The sequence below is a fragment of the Phymastichus coffea genome, unplaced genomic scaffold (genome assembly GCF_024137745.1).
Source record: "Phymastichus coffea isolate CEN01 unplaced genomic scaffold, Cenicafe_Pcof_1.1 PCOF00017, whole genome shotgun sequence".
NCBI classification, from domain to species: domain Eukaryota; kingdom Metazoa; phylum Arthropoda; class Insecta; order Hymenoptera; family Eulophidae; genus Phymastichus; species Phymastichus coffea.
The window spans coordinates 4,672,884-4,694,345 of record NW_026706828.1 but is presented as its reverse complement, the minus strand read 5'-3'; the positions used below and the strand labels follow the sequence as shown (position 1 = coordinate 4,694,345).

Below are 21,462 nucleotides of genomic sequence, written 5' to 3'. Positions count from 1 at the left end.
AACGATGTGTTAGAGTGTCAGAGAGTAGTGTCATAACTTTCATGTGGATAACGTGTACCCTAGCCGCCATTTGACTTTTGCGTGTTCACATGTTACCGGTGTTTGTTCTTCTTGATGCAATAGTGATAGATGTGAATGCAACTACGACGACTTGTAAATAATAGCTTGAATCTCTCTCTTTCTCTCTCTCTCATTTAGCACCTATTAAATCCTATTTCTATTATAATTACTATCTTCATTTCATCATAGTCGCTACTTATTCACTGCAATGACTCTAATTTACGTACCAAAGTATTTCACGTTTTCAGCTGTCACAACGGACTCATGCAATTCTACACGCGGATGGTGTGGATGCATCCCGGATATAATCGTAAGATAGGTAATTGATAAGTGTCTATCCATATATAAACTAGGTATACTGGGTCGAATCTACGTCACAATACATACGTAAAGTTAGCAATAATCCCTTTGATTGTTATAGGCAACACACTCTACATGCACATTCACAATGCATGTCTATAATGCTCCGGCTTTCAGCAAGTTCCAATGTATAATTTACGCACCGTTCACAGCTAATTTTACTCGTGTTCGCTTTGAAATTCCATGTCTACCAGTGATTTCCAATCATTGCTTCTACAAGTAAAACAATTCTTAAAATTTGTAGGCGAGTATTTTAGTACGTGTACAACTAAAATCGGAGATAAAATCATATATACACTACCGTCCATAAAGATTTGCCATCCCCTTGCTGAAATCATCAAAACTTTAGAGTTTTATGGCTCAGTTTCTATAAGAGCTAGAAAATCCGGCGGGGTTTCATTTGAAAGGTCTTGCCAAGACCTTTCAAATGTTGTAAAACATAATTGATTTTATTTGCTTTTGTACAACTTGTGACGTCATAAACAAATTGTTTTTTTTTAATTTTTTCACATCAAATTCGACCCCGATTTATTTATATAACGGATTCTACGATGGAAAAACTGTATAAGCCATTCGATAGAGCTTTCAAAAAGCTACAAAATCCATATCCGGAAAATTTTTTACCTTTATTTTTTATTAGCTATATGGTGTTTTATACAAAAACAAAGATTTTCAAAAAATGGGCTGTATTTTTTTATTTTCAACTCTAAAGAAAAAACTCTCAGAAGAAAAAATGTAGTATTTTGCAAGAGCTATCAAATGCGCCACTCAGAATTTAAAAAAAAAAAATTTTTTTTTTTCACGTTTTTTAGAATTGAAATTTTTCTAGAAAAAAAACTGAAATTACATATATTTAATAAAATTAGTAAGTAACTAGTATTTATAACTGAGCGGGCTTACAAACAATGATAATAAGATAAATTTATTGATCCATAATTTATTACTTACTCAGAATAGATTAACATAATTTGGTTAACATTATGAATAAATTTTTTCATGCAAAACTGACAACGGCATCTGAAAGAGCAACTCTTGATCTACAAAATGCATTACCGATATTTTTATGTCTTTTTCCAGCAGAGATACCGTCAATTGAAATGTGCCATTTATCAATTGATTTATACTGGAATATGAAAAATTTTGATTTTTTTGCAGTCTTCAGTAGTAGGAAAAACTTACACTGGCATAGAAAGGTCTACCATTGTACTAATTTACGGCGAATCTAGCTGAATTTATTAGATGCCCTCTAAAATGGCAGCTATAAATTTAGGGCAGGCTAAGGCAGATGGTTATGGCCTAAATGCACTGAAAATCCTATAACTCTAGAACCAGCGACAGATTAACTTAAGTGCGCTATAACCTGGCAAATCACGGCAAGTTAACCTAAATTCGCTATAACATGCTACAGGTTAATTTAAGCGCGCTCTAATCCGCAACAGGTATATTGAGTACGATATAACTTGCAAACTAGAATCCACGACAGTATAACCTATATGCGCAGTAACCTTCGAGCTCTAGACGACTACAGGGGAACTTACGTTCGCTATGATCTGCGAGCGCTAAACTCACAACAGGTTAAACTAAATGCAGTGAACAGTGAGGGTCAAGCACAGGACAAATTAATTTAAGTGGACTGTAATCCATAGCATTTCAACCTAAGCTCCAATGTAGTTAGAGAGGTTATACTAAGAAGCTGACAATCTTTAGAATGTATATTCTTAAACCTATAACCGCCAATTCTGTGATGTTATGCTTTCTTTTTGTGAAAACGTTGGCGCTTCATTTCAAACGATCGTTGAAGAGATTTACGTTTGTGACTAGTAGGGTTATTATCATCCCTTTTCAATGACCAGCAGTAGTCGGCCATCATTTTTTCGTCCCACCTTCCTTGGCAGTGTTTTTCCTTTTGTTAAAGTCTTGGTGAAATCGTTCACCAATCTCCTCACTATATGCTCCAAGATTTTCTGGGAAATAGTCGAAATGAGAATGAAGGAAGTGTATTTTAAGCCTCATTAGACAACCCATTTTTCGGAAATTCTGTAACATGTTGGACACAATAGTTTCAAACTGCGGGTCTCGATTATTGCCTAAACATTTTTCTGTAACATATTTGAAGCTCAACCAAGCATTCTTTTCAACGAGAATCATTGTTTCGATAAATATATCATCTTTCATGAGTTTTCGTATATCAGGCCCACCGAAAATGCTTTCCTTAATTTTTGCATCACTCAATTTCGGAAATGTGGCTTTCAAATGATTTCAAACATTTACCTTCTTTATTCAAGGCTTTCACAAACTGTTTCATTAAACCTAATTTGATGTGAAGTGGTGGCAGTAATACTCTCTCTCTATCAACAAGACCTACGTAGGCGTTACCCAATGCTTATCTCTTGCATGGCTGACCCAAAGGCAGAGGAAACATGGAAATTTGGTATTTCCCGACTGCAAGCCACCTATAAGATTTATCATCTTAAAGTCCCCACAAACAAGCCAATTGCGAATCTTGTAATTTATTTTTTCCAGTAGAAATTGAAAACTATTGTATGATTTTTTTAGTGCAGTTGAGTGACCTACAGGAAGTGCCGCATACTCATTTCCGTTGTGTAGTAACACAGCTTTGAGACTTTGTGTGGAAGAATCAATGAAGAGACGCCAGTTTTCTGGCTTGTACAAATCTTGGATATACAAGTTAACCAATTCTTCGATGTTATTACAGTACACCATCACATCGTCCATTGTAAAGTACTTTATGAACGCCTCTTCTCGGTTTCTGTAAATTGACACTTTTGTTCTAGGTAATAATAGCTTCCTTTCTTGGAGTCTTGAAGCACAGAGTTCAGCTTTATCCTTGGAAGATTGAGGTTTCGAATAAAATCATCTAACGAACTTTGGTCAAAAAGCTTAGGACTCTCGTCATCAGAACTATCTTCAAAAGAGACATCTTCAGTTGTATCAATATCCATCGGTTCAACTTTTGCCGAACCAACTTCTTTTCCGGGTTTACTTACTTTTCCTACTTTGGCTGGTGTTACACTCGCTACCGCAGGGTAGATGATTTTATTTGAATTTTGTTTATTGAAATCCGTTGTATTACATAAGCAGAAGTAACAATCAGTTTCATGGTCCTTGGGCTCACGCCAGATGGTTGGTTCAATAACAGTCATATTGCTGCTATTATCATCCCACTTAAACATAGCAAGTCTGCAAGAATTACAATTGAAGATGGTACCCATGTCTTATCTAAATTGTCGATCGGAACCTTATAATATTTCATATATAGAGTTTTGATTGAATCATTAATCGATCGTCGATAAGAAGTTGTTTCCCACAAACATAACAAAATGTATCAATTTTTCTTGTACAGGGGCTTCTGGAACTCATTTTTCTTATAATAAATAACAAAGAGGATAAAAAATGTTCTTATGATAAATATTCTTATAATAAATAAAGTAGAAGAAAATAAGATAATAGCATTTACAAAAATTCAACCGTTAGCCCGCCACTCAAACGTGATCTCTAACACGGAAGGATTAGCATGTCACAAAATCAGTTATCTCAGCTTTCAACTATCTCAGTTTCAGCATACAGTCATACATTTCAAGTTACGTAATATTCTACATCATCTATCTACAGAATTTCAAAAACGAATGAAAGATTTCACGGTTTTTGATTCCACTGATCGTATCGGATATCAGATTTTCAAAACTTATTTTATTCAGGCAATTTGTTTAAACAAATTTTTGAACAATTGAATATTTTTGCAAGTTGCACCTCATTTCCATGGTTTTAGGGGTCACTGATTACGAGTTTGATGTTAGATTTGTGAATTTAAATTTATTTAAACAATTTATTGAAACAAATGTTGCAAGACTCAATGTTTTTGCAAGTTGCACGTACTTTTGCTGATTTTTGAGGTCTTTGGTTATGAATCTGATATCAGATTTGCAAAATATATTTTATTTAAAAAATTTCTTTAAACAAATCCCTGTATAATAGAATATTTTTGCAAGCTGCACCATATTTCCATTTTGGGGGTTACTAGTCACGAGTTTGATGTCAGATTTGTACATTTAAATTTAATTAAACAAATTATTTAAATTTTTAATTCTAATATTTGTCTGTCTGTCACAGGCCGACAAACTTCAGAACCAAAAACTATACATAACGCACCCGAAGAATTTCGATGCGCTAAATCCAAATCCCAGCTTAGAATTGCGCCAGCATGTCAGTATTCCGAGATATTCTAGAAGGCTATAATCTGTGTGGCCATAACCCTAAATCCGTTAACCCAAAAACCCTCGACCCCTTAACCTTTAACTACCCCCTTAACCTTAAATCCGTTAACCCTGTAGCCCTGAAACCTGTGATGTTATAACCCTCGATGCCGTTACGCAAATCCCTTAATGCCTGAGCCCAGTAATTTGCGCCTAAAGGAATCTAGGGCTATTGTATCGCAGGTTACAGGATTCCGAGGTGAAGAAATTCGGGGTTAAGTTGGCAGCTTTATTGCCGCGATTGTTATAACGTTCTTGGGTTAAAATATTTGGGTTAAGGGGACGGGGATTATTGCATCGAAGGTCACAGAACTCGGGGGTTAAGGGATTTAGGGTTAAGTGGACAAGGTTTATTGTCCCGCAGGTTACAATGCTCCAAGATCAGGGATTTGAGTTATAATAGTCGAAATTGCGTTGCCGTATAAACCAATTGATAAGTAGTACATTTCAATTGACGATAAAAGAAGACATAAACTAAAGATTGTTAGTGCTTTTGTACGACAAGAATTGCTTTTTAGATGCCGTTGTCAATTTTGCGCGAAAAAATTTATTCGCAATGTTATAAAGTACCGAATATAGCCAAAATACGTGATTTTCGCACATTTAGGTTAGGATATCTCAAAATCCTGACGTGCTGGCGCAATTCTGAGCTCGGATTTAGATTCAGCGCATGAAAATCCTTCGAATATATTATATCTGGTCTCTGGTTCTGAACCTTTGTCAAATTTTGTTGGCCTGTGTAATTGAAAGCTCGTACAATGTTACAAAAAATCACGGCAGTTGTAGATCAATGGTTTGTTACTTTTTTTTTTAACGTCTAAAAGTTTATCTCATTTAGTTAACTAATGCAATAACTCGTTAACTAATAAAGATAGCGCACTCAGAATAGATTAACATAATTTGGGTTTCTACTGCCCGAGTCTGCAGTTGCCCGCGATCCTTGACTGTTGCCTCAGATCGCTCTGGGCAACTGACAATAATGGGCAGCGAATGACCCTTCACTGAGTGGCGATTTTCTAGCGATCTCTGGGCCGCTGGGTATTCGTGTGTTATCGGCCGAGAAGCCCCTCGAATTTCTGACTCAATCACTTGTCACTTACGTTTATCTTGCCCGCAAGTCCGGACTTGACTAGCTCTACGCATTCCTCACTCCCTTGTCGCGCGCACGCCGGCCGGCGGCCTCATCGCTCTCTTTCCCCTTCCCATTATTCCTTGTGTTCCGCGATACGCGCGCCTGACTCGCGCTGGTCGGCGTCCTAATCTCTCTCCTCTCTCCCGCTTTTTCGCTCGTTCGTCTCGCGGGGGCTTCTCCTTCTCGGGTTTGTTTTTGCGGGCCGGCTTTTACGTAGCTCCACGCGATAGAGACGCTTAGGTTTCACCTTTAACGAGTGACACTCGTTACAATTATTAATAATAAATTTTTTTTCTTGTTTTCTGTTCTCTCTCTCACACCCGTTACACTCTGGCTTATACGTTACGTTGCTAATACCAGCACAAGCCCGATATTTATGTCAAATATCTCGTCAATTTTTTTTTTTTTTTCTCCCGCTATTAGTGTTTTACTGTTTTACATTCTTTCCTCTTATTATCCATTATAGATTCTGCATTTTGACGTGAATATGAAATTTTTTTTATACCAATTGTAATTATTGCTGCAATTTGACGCAGAAATATTTCATGTATATTACAATAATTTAATTGTTGTTGTTTTCTTTACGGTCGGATTGTCTTGCTCTCGTTCTTTTTTTTGCTTTTGTAAAACGTCAACGTTGCGTTTAACCCATTGCTAAATAGATATACAATGGCAACAAATTGGTCAATTAGCGATCTATCAATATTCAAAGAGGACATTGATAAAAAATTAACAACCTGGATCAAAAACTTGTCTAGTGTACAAGTTGACGGCGCATTGACACAATTAGAATTGCGAACCGACGGATCGTTATACGAGCGTGCGAATCGACTATTCCGTAGGTTAAACGGCGATTATACAACGGAAGATTTCATAGCAACGCAAGACTTAAATGAAGAAGAAGCACAAGAAAGACGAGACAATCTTAGCCGTATGTTCTTCATGTCAGACACTCTGCCAGCAGAAATTAAGAGAGATTTACAAACCACAAGGGATGCAGAAGAAGCTCTCGACGCAACAGAACAGGTGAACTTAGATGACAACGAACAATTGACAACAAGCTCACCACATGACACAGCCATAGATAATTCTGTAACTCTGCCTATACAAGAAGAACACAAAGATAATGACAATGAAGGTAAATATGAACTGGTGAATACAAGACGACGAAGACTTGATTTCTTCAACAGCACAACAATCGAACCACAGCCAAATATAGGACAACATATAATGTCAACAGCAATAACAACAACCGTTACAACGTCAATAAATGCAGCGAATGCGAGTAGATACTCCACAGAAATCTACGCTACTTCAGAAGAAACGCGCATGGTCAAAGTAACGATGCCAGACACTAAAGTGCATTTTATGCCTTATGGCGCAGCATCCGAACTAAGACGAGCTTGGCAAGCAGAATTGGATTATTCTGCCGCACAGAAAGAATTCCTCAGACATGTAGCAGCAGAAAAACGAGAAAAGGATAAAATAATAGCAGAAGTTACACAATTGCGAGAAAGATTAGCCAAAGCTGAAAGGGAAAAGATCGATTTAAATGCAGTTAATAAAAGTTTGCAGGAACAACTAAAAATAGTTGTGTCAACGGCTCATCTCGCAGAGCAGGAACGACTGCGCAAAGTAAGAATGTACAATTCCGAGATAAATTCGAATTAAATTATTATGATTTATCAAGCCAATTTGACAACACTACACATTCACAGATACAATCATCGCTCAACCCGCAAGCTCCGTTGTTTCATTCGACAACTCAACCCTCTACGGTTTTTTCTATAAGGCCAATGCCGTCGTCATTTCCGATTACTACGTCGTTTTTACCTTCGATGCTTCTTCCTGCAAGCTCGGTCAGGGGGAGGGGAACGTCCTTTAGCATTGCTTCTTCGCTCGGCCCCGTGGCATCCATCGCAAACTCATTCACCCCCGTGTCCTCGAGCTGGGGGAGGGGGGTCCTGCCCAGTACGTCAGCAGAAATGCCATCGCAACAAACGACGATTAGCGTTCCCATAAGTAGTCAAAGCTTCACTGCTAACCCACAGCAAGCGACTACGTTTAATTCCACGTCCTCTAGGTACTCTCCCAGCAAACCCTTAGGAAAAACTGTGAGAGAATGGAAGATAAAATTTTCAGGAGGCGAAGGACTAAGCATCGAAGAATTTCTGGAACGTGTTGAGGAAAACAGACGGTTAGATAGGGTGGCCGATGACGAGCTACTAGATTCAATGACTCCCTTTTTCGAGAAGGCAGCTCTCTTCTGGTATCGTGCCTTAAGGCCCTCGTGGAAAACGTTTAGCGACTTTAAGAAAGCGGCCCTTAAGACTTACAGCAAATCGAAGAGGAACAAGAGGAGTCTGAAGGTAGAAGCCCAGCTGCGTACACAAGGTACTGATGAGCCTGTAGTTGAGTACATTGTCTCACTACTTACTATCATGAAAAGAGTTGATCCTCCATGGAGCATGCAGGAACAAGTTAACCTCATCATCGACAACCTGCTGCCTTAATTGAGAAAGAGATTGAAGCATTTTAGAGACAATCTCACAGATTTGCAAGTACTTCTGGCCAAAGCTCAAGAAGCCGAGGATGATGAAGATGGCCACTGGAGGCCACCGCCCTCAGCCGGTCAGAGTCTATACCCTGAAACGGCCTACAAGCCGCGGGTCAAAACGACCAAGGCTAAGCCATTGTTATCCTCTCTAAGTGAGAAAACTCAGCCAGTGAAGGAGTCAGAGCTAGAGGATATGATTACGAAGATCCTGGAGAAGAAAGCCAAAGGAAATGCTGACATCTCCAAGCTCCCTGCTTCATCCGAGAAGAACGAAAGTTCTAACCAAAAATCAGCCCTAAACGAAACTTTTCACCGTTCGAGCGGGAACTCGCCTCGCGGCAACGGACGTGGCCGAGATGGTAGAAGAAGCTGGGGACGATCAGGTGGCAATCGAACCACAGTAATTTTCCCTAAATCCAGTAAAAATAAGGATAAGGAGTCTGGCCCTGATGGCAATCTTCTCTGCTGGAATTGCAGTTGGCCCGGTTACACCCGAGCCACTTGCCCAGAATGCTCGACTAAACAGCCGAATGATGAGGATTCAAAAAAAGAGCGAGGGAGTCAGTAGATGAGGTCCTTACTGCTCCCTTGATCACCAGGACCTTTGATGTTAGCGGCGTAATGGGAGTAGCGCCGGTGCCGCACAACACGGTGAGTGACTCAATGCTAGCCCGAGCTAACTCTTCCGACGTGCAGTCTACCCGCGATGGGGGTACCGTTGCGAGCGCCCTAATCGATAAGTTCCCCAGGTGGTGGCTGACTGTTAAAGTCAGCGATTATATTTTTCGAGGACTTTGGGACACCAGAGCTTTTCGTACCGTCCTCGGTCCTAATGCCATTTCAATCGCAGTTGCTTTAAACAAGCGCGTGCAACCATATGTGGGCCCAGGAGCAAAGGCAGTTGATGGCCACTACGTACCCATTGTAGGTAGCGTAGAGTTGCCCTTCACCTTGGATGGGGTAACGCATTCGATTGACTCTCTCATTTTAAGGACGTTAAGGCAGGGGCCTTAACCAAAGTATAACAGAACTTCACGAAACTTTTTAGTATGATACTTTAGAGTATTCCGAACCCACACGCGTTTTTTGGAGATACGTTATAATCCAAAAACTAGAGAAATTTAATAATTATGATGAGCATTTTAACACGTGGTCTTATGGAAGCGCGATTGAAATGGCCAATAAATCTTGCCAGAAATAACACAGGCGAACAAATTTTTGATGACTAATAAGAAAAACATATTATTATTAAACACTCAAAGTTTCAAACCATCTTATAACAGTTATTATTACGAAATTAATATAAATAACAAGAAAATAGTACATTTGAGATAAACTTGGCAACGCCGCATCGTGCAGTTCTATGAGAGACGCCGCGCGTGCGCATACGATAAACAAAACTCGCCTCTTTCAGTCTACCTAGCAGCATGTAAGTATATCACGCATAGCAGTACACATATATAAGTATCTCATGCGCGACGTTGCCAAGTTTCAACTCAACGTCGATAATCAAGACAACTACTGTGGAATGGTTAAGGCAGGGAAACGTCCTTAAACGAAGTTGACACTGAGTGCACTTTAGGTGCCGACTTGAAGCGCGCCTTTTCGGCCATGCTAGACCCTAGATCTTACAGGCTGACGTTTGAGGGTTGCGAAGAAGGTGTGCCTGCAGTTCTCTCTTCGGGGAAAGCTGAAGAGGCAATGACCTTAGCCTCGCTGGGGATTGAAGATCCCACGGCTGAGCAGAGAGAAACGATCGAAAAAGTCATGCAGGATTTGCTGCCTGATCCCTCGTGCGAACGGTTAGGTTGTACGAGTTGGATCGCACATGACATAGATCTCAACTGCCCGAGCCCAATTAAACAAAGATATTACTCGGTATCTAAGAGAATAGAGGACGAAATGCACGAGCAAGTACGCAAAATGTTGCAAATGGGAATAGTCCGGAAGTCCCAGAGCGAATGGTCAAGCCCCGTAGTTATGATATTGAAACCTGATGGTACATATCGATTTTGCGTCGATTACCGTAGTCAACGCGGTGTCGAAAGTTTCAGCATATCCATTGCCTTATATGGACGCGATTTTACGCAAAATTCAGTACGCCAAATATATAAGTGCTCTAGATTGTTCTGGAGCCTTTTGGCAAATACCTCTCACAGAGAGATCGATACCAGTCACGGCTTTCACAGTTCCGGGTATGGGCTTGTACGAATTCGTTCGTATGCCTTACGGCTTGGCGGGCGGCCCTGCTACATTTCAATCGTTGGCTGACAAAATAATCACGCCCGAAATGGAGCCTCACGCTTTCGCCTATTTAGATGATTTGATCATTGCGACTAATACATTCGCTGATCACGTAAAATGGCTCACGTTAATTCTAAATAGAATTAACGATAAATAGCCTTACCATCAATAGGAAAAAGTCGAATATCTGCATGTCCGAGATACGTTACCTTGGCGTGCTGGTTAATCGTGAGGGCTGCAGGCCAGACAGAGTGCGACCCGTCCTAGAGTATCCGGCGCCAAGGAATCTACGGCAATTGCGACGTTTTCTTGGCATGGCCTCGTGGTACCGTAAGTTTTTGCAGGACTTCGCTACTCTAGCTGCACCTCTAACGTCCCTCACGAAGAAGGACACAAAGTACACGTGGACCGAAGAACACGGTACAGCTTTTGAGCAGATAAAAGCATTTCTTGCTACTGCTCCTGTCCTAGCTAGTCCCGACTTCGCTGCTCCGTTCATCCTTGAGTGTGATGCTAGCGATACTGGCCTTGGCAGTGTCCTACTACAGAAGATAGACGAAGAGGACCGAGTACTTTGCTTTGCTAGTCGTGTTCTCACGTCTACAGAACGCCGACTGTCAGTTACCGAACGCGAATGCCTAGCGGTCATATGGTCGATAGAGAAATTCCGTACAGTGGTAACCGATCATCATAGCTTGGTATGGCTTCAGAATCTTCGGAGCCCCAATGGCAAGTTAGGTCGATGGTCGTTGCGCCTTCAGGCGTACGATTTTGATATCGTGCATCGCAAAGGTAAGGATAATGTCGTGCCCGATGCGCTCTCTCGCATGTATGAGACAGACGAAGACACGGAAGCTTCGCTAGCGTCTCTCACCGTCGACGAAGATATCCTGGATCCCTGGTATCGACGCAAGCTTTCGCAGGTAAAACAAGATCCGAAAGCTCATCCTTATTGGAAGATAGTCGGTAGCCGTCTGTATCTTTACCGACCGGACCCAACAGTTGATGACTTGATAGGGGACGACGACGCTTGGAAACTCGTGGTTCCTAGAGAACAACGTGAGCAGATTCTCATTGAATGCCACGAAGAGCCTACGGCCGGCCATTTAGGCCGATACAAGACCCACCAGAGGGTAGTGCTTCGTTACTACTGGCCTAGTATGTATAAAGATACTGCGCATTTCGTGCGTAACTGCCAAGTGTGCCAGCAGATTAAAGTAGAACAACGAGCCCCCGCTGGACTATGGGCAAACACGTCGTCTTCCATCCGTGGGAAATTGTCTGTGGCGATACGATGGGCCCTTTCCCGAGATCGCCTCGAGGCAATAAACACCTTCTCATCCTGATGGATATTTTCACGAGGTGGATCGAGTGCATCCCGAGGAATTCCTGATAGATTTCTATCGGACAATAGCACGCCCTTTAAAAACTCGTTAGTCGACTCATTCTTAGATGCACATGGCGACTTTCACAGCACTTGCGCTCCTTACTCTCCAAAGTCGAACCCGACTGAGCGAGTAAACCGCACGATCAAGACTATGATCGCTGCATTTATTGTAGAAAAGCACAATAAGTGGGACGAGCTTATTGGTGAAATTGCGTTCGCTTACAATACGGCCATCCACGAAACTACTCGTTCTAGTCCAGCCTTTCTGAATTATGGACGGAATCCTGAATCTCCATATAATGTTCGACGTGAGGAAGAGCGTGCCGCCTTACGACAGTTAGAATCTACGGCCCGTGAGGAATGGCACTCTCGCATGCAAAAGCTCGACAGATTGCAAGCCGAGGCCCAGGAGAGCAGTGAAGCCGCCCAGTTGCGACAAGAGAAGTACTATAACCAGAAACACCGAGATGTCAGTTACGACATCGGTCATAAAGTATGGGTGAAGAATAGAGTACTTTCCTCGGCCGCTAAGGCCATAGCAGCTAAATTGTGTCCGAAATACGCTGGCCCTTTTATTGTAAAGTCTCGTCTCGGCATGAATTCCTATCAGTTACAGACTGAAAATGGAGTCGACATAGGTAAAGTCGCGGTTTGCGACATGAAACCCTGTTACGATGCCGAGCAATTTCCCTTAGGCGAGACACGTGACGCAGACGATGCTTCGGATAGGGAAGATCCAGAGCTTTCTCTCGATGAAAGCCTTCGAGCCGTATCTCTACCTATAAAGGGTGACTCGATAGTGGCGGATATCCCGGCGTCCGTGGACGCTGACCCGAAGGCACAGCCAAGTTCGGGCCAGCTCCCTCAGATACCGATAGCTATGGCTCCTCGGAAAAGGGGCCGACCACGCGGCTCCAAGAAAGCCGTACCGCTACTGGTCACAACTTCGCCTCGGCGTTTGCGTCCTAGGGGCAAGCTCGACGAATAATTCCCCAAATTCACTGCGTCCTCACACTATATAACGCCACTACAATGCTACACCACGCTCATACACTCCAAGTCGGCCTTTGGCCCCTTGGCTGGCTTACTGCTTCGCTTCCGCTTGCCCTACTGCTCTCGCTTTTTCACAGCATCTCCTATAATGTTCATTTATTATTACGGAATTCTTTGCAGAGGATGTTACCAGTCAAGAAGGTCGAGAAGGACGAAAAGGTCCAAGTGACCATCTCTCGTGGCCTGCTGGCTCGATTGGAGGAACTCGCCTTCCAACTGGCTAGGTCGCAGGTGTCCCTGCCGCCGGAGCTCACGCCGGAGCTACCTACCATCGAAGAGCGGGCTCAACGTTGGGCAGAAAGCTTCGCCATAAAGCGCAGGGAAGAGGAAGAGGAATGGAGGCGCGCCCTAATGGCTCTTCCGGCTCTTGATCAACAGGGCGAAAGGCAACGGCCAAGCCCTGTTCCCCGCCAGTCTCCGGTGCGCTTCGCCGACGTCCTAGACGAAGAGCCGAAGGAGGCCCGATCCCATGAGGACAGGTGGACCGAAGTGGAGGCCGCGGCAAAATCGTCCCGCTCGGCGCGCATCGAGGCTCAAGAGAAGGAGCATCGGGCCTACGCATCCGTGATTGCCTTCGCGTTCGAGTTCAGTGAACGCTACCGTCTCTGAGCCGTCGACATAGTCGTCTCTTCCGCCCCAAGGCTACGCCACCAGAGGAGAAGAAAGAAGAAGACGGAAGGAAGACGAGCTCTTACTATACTCGCGTCTCCTTCCGCCTTTTGGCCTGCGCGCCATATCTTGTTCGCGCCATTGCGCTGGTAGTGGGCTTAGCCGTGCCTCATTGTATGATTAGGCATTGACGCCCCTTTTGTTTATTGGCACGGCCCCGTCATCGCAGAGAGAGAGAGAGAGAGCGATGAGGAAAAATCCCTTATTTTTATTTTATTTTATTATTTATTTGAATAAACTATTTATCCATCTATAACTTGTACCTTCATTACGAGAGAGACCTAAGGTTCGAGTTGGTACCGTGCTACCAACGTCTGGGGGTGGGGGATATAACGAGTTTGTCAACAACTCGTTATGTCTCTCTCTCCACATTAATTATATAACAATAATATATGTACATATTCATGTATCTACTTTTATATTATACTACTAGCAGCCACAGTGGACGACAGCAGCTGAACTAAGGTAAGAGAGAGAACGCTAGCAGAGAAAGAGAGACCGCGTAGGTTGGTAGGACTGGCGAGCCGGAGTGCCGCGAAAGATAGGTGCTGCTTGACAAAGGACAGGCAATTAGCTGACGCCTCTCGAATTGGTGACACACGTGCGACTGCGTTAGAAATTCATAGCTTGGCTGTGCCATTGACGACTAGATTCGTTTTGTGATTTTGCGTCGCCTCGTGGCTAATTTGAGTGATAGATCGAGTGCTAAATTGAGTGCTACTGGTTGCGGCGTGTATCGGCGTTCGATAGACCGAACTTTTATTGTCGAGCCTCGTGGCTAATCTCGCCGACAGCGGCAGCTGATGTAAGTACCACTCGTTCTTTACGTCTCTCTCACATTATCCGCTTTGCTTCTCTCTCTGCACCATCCTGTACAAATACACGTAGAATATATATTTCTATTACACCTATCGCCTCTTTCACTCTACGCCTTCTCATTCCTTTCGTTCCCTACACCTTCGCGATTTCAGCTACGCGACCTACGACGCTCTCCGCGGGCCGTTGCCACCCGGCGAATCCATCGGCAGTCTGTGCTACTGGGTCGGTCGTGCAAATCCGTTGCGTGAGCCCGCTCCGTCATCTATTACGCACCTCTCGGTTATTAAATATTGTAGCGGACTAAATCCCCGTTACAGTGTACAACTGTGAGTGTACAAATTACATGTTTTATAAATATTTCTCATTGCCAAATATTTACGTGTATAAAATTTTGTCTAGGAAACATTATTGTAATAAATGTTGTAAAATTTCCGTGTAAATTTTGTAACGGGGGTTTAGACCGCTACAATATATTAATTAACCGAGATTGAGTAGTGGCTGGCACAAATGCAGCTCTTCGCGGCACTGCGTTTTCTGCTACGCAAGACCGGCCCAGTAGGTCAGATCGCCAACTGGCCCGCGGAGAGCGTCGTGGGTCACGCAGCTTAAGTCGCGAAAGTTAAGAGAAGCGATAGGAAGCAAAGATAGTACGAAAGAAAAGCCATGCAATTTTAATAGTGTACGAATATATAATAAATAAGTTTATGTACGTGTCAGTGTACAGGGCGGTTCAGAGAGAGCGGCGTGATAGGCCAAACGAGAGAGAGATCTAAGGAACGGTCGGTACTTACATTAATCGAAGCCCTTCAATTACATCTTGGCACGAATGCGGAATTCGCCTAACAGTGCAGTCGCTTGTCGCGAAGGAGGAGGAGAAGTATCGCACGCACAGTTGCACTTCTCTCACTTATCAGAGTCTAAAGTCTCTCTGTTGCCATGAGGCGTTTCTCAAACAAAAATGCTAATACAAATGTACGCTCGAACGAATGCCTCTGCACGGCTCGCGAGCTATCAGCTAATTGCTGGCCCTTCGTCACGCGGCGCGCGGTTCGTCATACCAGTCGCTAAGCCTACACGCGCACGCGGCCTCTCTCTGCCGGTGCTCTCTCTTGCCTTCTCCGCACTCGTCGTCTGCTGCTGCTAAGGAGAAATATAGTTCAAATAATATAATATTTTAAAAATATGATATGGCCATATATAGAGAGAGAAACATAACAAGTTGATGTCCAACTCGTTATAATTTTTCAACATGATCTATTTAACAATCATTATTCTTTTAGATGTTCAGTTATAGAATGAAACAAATTTAAAAAATAGTGGACCGGATCCATTTCAGATCGGGCAGGCCTACGGCAATGATATCTCCGATTGACTCGGCTGTGGAGTATGTTATTCTACTTAAATAAAAATAATATATATACTTATAAAAATAAGCTGACACGTATTTTTTTTTTTTTTTCGATTAGACCTCTACATCATTTTTTACGAGTATTTTAAAAAAGTGGTTAAAAAATAAATTTTCTAAAAATCAAATATTAAAATTTAAAAAAATTCTCTATATTTTCTAATTTTTTTACTTAATATGTTATTTATAGCTTATTTTACTGTATTTCTTATACTCTTTCGAATGCGCCATGCAGAATAAAAAAATATTGAAAATTGGCGGGAAAAACTCAATTTTTCGAAAAAATTTCAAACTCAATTTTCTCAAAAAAGCCATCGTTTTTTTTTTCAAATTTTTATGATAGATTAAGCATTACAAGACCTTTAAATTGGTATAGGAGTGATCGCATACTTTTACGTTTTAGTGATAAAATATCGGTTTTTCGTTTTTTTTTGCCCAAAACATTGATAATTATAGTTTTAACATGTGAAACGTGTTTATATATATATATATATATATATATATATATATATATATATATATATATATATATATATATATATATATTTATATATGTATAGATAGATAGATAGATAGATATTTATATATACATCCATATATACATATACAAGAATTGTACGTTTGATAGTAGTCTTGCGATTTTGATAGAATTACATTCCTTCTTCTATAAATAGCTTATAAATATACACGTGCTCGCATTGCTGATAGCACATAATTCAGTTTCTATCAGTCGTAAATTGTGTACACACAGAGAAGCAGGCATGCTTTCTAGGTGTATATTATATATTAAAGCAAGTGTACGTTATAACAAAAATCACTTTAGATCATAACTGAGTGTTTTATTTCTGTGTTTATAATTATCACTCCACATAGTACATATTCAGATAAGAGAGTTAAGTGTTGTGACTTTTTAAAAAGGCATAAATCATGTGTATATAAAACTAAAAACAAGCGATTTAAAAGCCTTGGTGACTTAGCTAATAAATTGAAATTGAAGTTTGGCAGAAAAAAATTTGAACCGTTTGATAATGTGTGTATAACTTGTTACAATCTTTTATGTTTAAAATATGAAAGTAGCAAAACAGGTGATCCTTTTTCAAGTGATGAGCAAGATGATACTGGTAAGACACCCACACAATTAATAATTTATCTTTGTAAAGTAATACATTTTCGTTTTAAAAATATTATATTATGAATAGAGTTAATAAATGAGTTTATTTTGAAACTTTTCATAAAAATAAAGTGTTTTTTTTTAAGTTTGTTGTAATGATTTTTTTGAACATTCACAATGTATTTCATATCTATATAATACACATACAACATATATGTAAATAAGTTATACATGTCAAAACTATAATTATCAATGTTTTGAGCAAAAAAAAAACGAAAAATCGATATTTTATCACTAAAACGTAAAAGTACGCGATCACTCCGATACCAATTTAAAGGTCTTGTAATGCTTAATCTATCATAAAAATTTGAAAAAAAAAAACGATGGCTTTTTTGACAAAATTGAGTTTGAAATTTTTTTGAAAAATTGAGTTTTTCCCGCCAATTTTCAATATTTTTTTATTCTGCATGGCGCATTCGAAAGAGTATAAGAAATACAGTAAAATAAGCTATAAATAACATATTAAGTAAAAAAATTAGAAAATATAGAGCATTTTTTTAAATTTTAATATTTGATTTTTAGAAAATTTATTTTTTAACCACTTTTTTAAAATACTCATAAAAAATGATGTAGAGGTCTAATCGAAAAAAAAAAAAAATACGTGTCGGCTTATTTTTGAAGTAGAATAACATACTCCACAGCCGAGTCAATCGGAGATATCATTGCCGTAGGCCTGCTCGATCTGAAATGGATCCGGTCAGTGTACAAATAAATCTTGTAAAGTTCTTAGATATGGACACCAAACGCTGACTCTTGAAGACACAAAGAAATACTATAATGTGTCCATCTATCATTATAACTAGCCTACAATATTACATTATATGTATAATTCATGTCATTTCGCAGAGTTAAAAACTTTTTCATTTTCAAAAAGACCAATCCTTTTCTTAGTGTATCTAGTAAACGTGTAAAAATTTTCAGATTACAAAACTCATATTTAGATTTTTGACATTTTAAAAATTGTATTTTTATTTTTTTTTTTTTTTATATTTGATAATTATCATTTTAATTTTTGAGTGTGAAAGATTTGTTTTAGGTGTATGTGCGTGTATTTTTGAGTTCAATTCCATAGCAAACTTGAACTTCTTATTGTCCTCTACTGAAGTTTGTATAGCTACAGCATCTGTTAGGGTGGCTTCCACTGAAATGGTAACATAATTATGTCTGCATTTTTAAAGTATTTTGCATTTTGTCCTTCTTCGATGCAAATTTAGCATATGATTTTTTCAGAAGATAAATAGATCCAATATACTTCGCAATATCATGATTGATTTCTAAAACGCTAACTCCCTTTCCATTATTCATGAAATTTGTATATATTTGATTCGTGAAGCTTAGTACATTTTAGTTGATAAATTCCAATATTGATTGTTACTATTGATAATGCTAAGACTTTTATCTTTTTTGTTTAATTCGTTTAATATAATAGATGTAGGTATACAGGTTCGTACATTAAAAATTATAATTGTTTTAGCTTTTTAGAAATGAGTAGGTGAATAGACAATGAGCACTTTCCGTTGTTCTCTTATTTTTCATAAGTGAGTTTTTCCACTAGTTCTGATTCTTCTTTAATAAATGCGATAAATATACTGTAATCTTTCAATATAAAAAATTATTTAATTACGAGTAATTGTGACGCTAAGGGTATTTATATTCCTTATAACATCATATTTTACTATCTTGTAAACGTTCAATATAGATATCCAATGTATATACTTCAGGTAATAGGCACTAAATATGAGCATGCTGTCTTTTTCTAACACGTTTATATTGAGCGCTGACGCTTTTGATGACACATACACGTATTTCAAATGTAGCTAATAACACAACAAATGAATAATACATTGAGATTTGAGTTAAATAATAATATACTCTCTGGTAATCCCACGACTTCATATAATTTAATAATACTGATGGCAGTTCTTTTGCAAGATTAGAAAACATAATATAAGGTTATATTCTCATATCGCTACTTAAATGTTAAATTACGTAAATATTTTTAAGTTTCTCGTGATTTGTAAGATTCTAATTTTTATTCACATAATTGAAGAAGAAAATGTTAAAAATATTGAAATAGTTGTTTCCATACATCATTTTCGGATTCAGTTTGTAAAAATACTTTAAAAAATAATGTTAAATTTTGTAATGATGAATCAAAGGGAAATAGTGATAGATGGAAACTCACTTAATTATAATTATATTCAGCAACGTAATCATTACAAAATTTAACATTTAAACAAATCATAAGGGAATCAAGACAGTATGTTACGTTTAAAAAATAATATTTGCCTGCATACGACATTTCAGTCTTACAATGGTTTAAATTGTGCTATCGCACACTTTGAAATATTTTTTGTGCTTCGAACACATAAGTATAGGGTATTACATAAAATGAGGTGTAGATTAGCATTAGATAATATTTCTGATACGTGAACGACTCAACGTGGCAGTGAAATTTAAAATTTAAATTATAAAATACACTTACCTATATAGAGAAATTTTTATATTTAAAAATTGCATGTAGTAATATTGCTGTATTGGCAAGGGCTGTTTATTGAAAAAAGTGTCAAAACGTTCGGACAATGCTTCAATTGTTGGTGGTCTCAAACATATCAGTAAATCTAGCCAATCAGTTCCAGTTAATAAACAGTATTCCAGTAAAGTACATGAATAAGCTAAACTAAGAGATGTACCTAGAAAATGACGATTATATCAAGTCGATACGGTCAATTATACCTGTAATTTTCTAGCAATCGAATAAATTGAACGTAAGATATTACCATCTGTGGGTAATTTATATACATGTAAATTTCCTTTAGAATCCATAAGTACGCAAATACATCCTAACCATGATATATCGATATATGAAACGGTTGTAGAGACTTTTAGATATTTATTGACTGTTTCATCTTGATAGAAATTATTATTTAAAGTAGAAGAACTTATTTCTTTTAATCCATCAAGACTAAGACAACGTACAGAAGCATCTGATAAGGCGACTGTAATATAACAGGTAGGTTTGTTTATAGATATTTTTGTAGTTGTTACTGCAGTTACACAATACGAACAATGGTATAATGCTTGATGTTGCCATACCTAAAATTGATTATAACATTAACATCAGAAACAAAAATTAAATACATAACAAATTTAGTTTGTTTACATAAGTTTTGAAAGATTCACAATTTTTAGATTGAAAACCCTTATGTACAGGTGGCGTTTTTTCACTCAATTCCCATATTTCAATAAATCCATCAGAATCATTATTGGCTGCTACAATTAAAGAGTCAGCTGTTTCCGACGCAGCGAATTTAAGATGCGATATAGTTATATCAACTAGAAAATGAAAATCGTTTCAAGATTACATAATATTACTTAAAATATAATCATAAACTCTGTAATTCATGTTTCGTTAGATTAAACTTTCTTGACTTTATACTTACATGGATTATCTTTAAAAGTACCATCTTGTAAAAAAAAACTTGGTAAAGCATGTGAAACTATGTTATACTTTTCTCCTACTTTTTTCACAGAAACCCTAAAACATCGTATAGGTAAAACACAACTGCCACTACTTACAGCAACTAGAAATTCACCATCTGTAATACATTACATTAAAAATAGTGAAATAAGTATAGTATAAAAAACTTTTTTCAATCAAATAATTATTACTTTTGGCATAACTAATGTCAACGGCTGAGACTCTTTGCCGAATACTTCTCAAGCTTTCAGTTGAATAGTATACTAAATTTTGTTTATCCTGAGTGATCAAAATTGCTCCCAGCATTCCTGTATTTGTAACTACAAGTACACCTTGGCTTGCACATCCTCCAAATTGTTTCACTGTAGGAGCGTAAAGCAGATGGGAAAACTTATCACTGTATTGTGTACAATCTTTTTTTTCTGAAATCAGTGAAATCTGCAAAAAAATTAGATAAAGAAATTGGTATTACAAATAAGTTTGATCATAATTAATAATATCAGCTGTAATAATAATAGTAATAATAATAACAATAATGCAGGGCTGGCTTAATGGGTGGTAACAGTTCACTAGGCAAACGCTAACTTTCAACGTCCACGACCGTGTTCTTTGAAAACTTCCGCTGCGTCAATGCTTCTAACAACAACACTATAGCGGACACGGCTAAAAAAAAGTAATGACTGACATATGATGCAAGAATAGCGGTAGTTTGCTGATGTGTACAATGACTCATTACCCACACTTACACGGACCTAAGTCTGCTTTCGCGGTGCAAAAGAGCCAGCTCTATAAACGGGTATTGCTAGGGAACGGGGAGAAGAGTGACTTGTAAACGATTACATCCCCAAAA

The 21,462-nt window shown here is 38.9% G+C and overlaps 1 protein-coding gene across 3 annotated transcripts in view; it reads right to left on the bottom strand.

The window, feature by feature from the left end:
* Positions 1 to 21,462, bottom strand: part of LOC131675196 (mediator of RNA polymerase II transcription subunit 16) — a 391,451-nt gene that overhangs the window by 332,156 nt on the left and 37,833 nt on the right. For all 3 annotated transcript variants that reach the window (XM_058954093.1, XM_058954092.1, XM_058954094.1), the window contains 5 exons: positions 20,804 to 21,050; positions 20,575 to 20,730; positions 20,295 to 20,467; positions 19,912 to 20,227; positions 19,617 to 19,824 (listed from right to left, as the gene is read on the bottom strand). In XM_058954093.1, the coding sequence (XP_058810076.1) occupies positions 19,617 to 19,824; positions 19,912 to 20,227; positions 20,295 to 20,467; positions 20,575 to 20,730; positions 20,804 to 21,050 (1,100 nt within the window). The remainder of the gene's footprint in view (positions 1 to 19,616; positions 19,825 to 19,911; positions 20,228 to 20,294; positions 20,468 to 20,574; positions 20,731 to 20,803; positions 21,051 to 21,462) is intronic.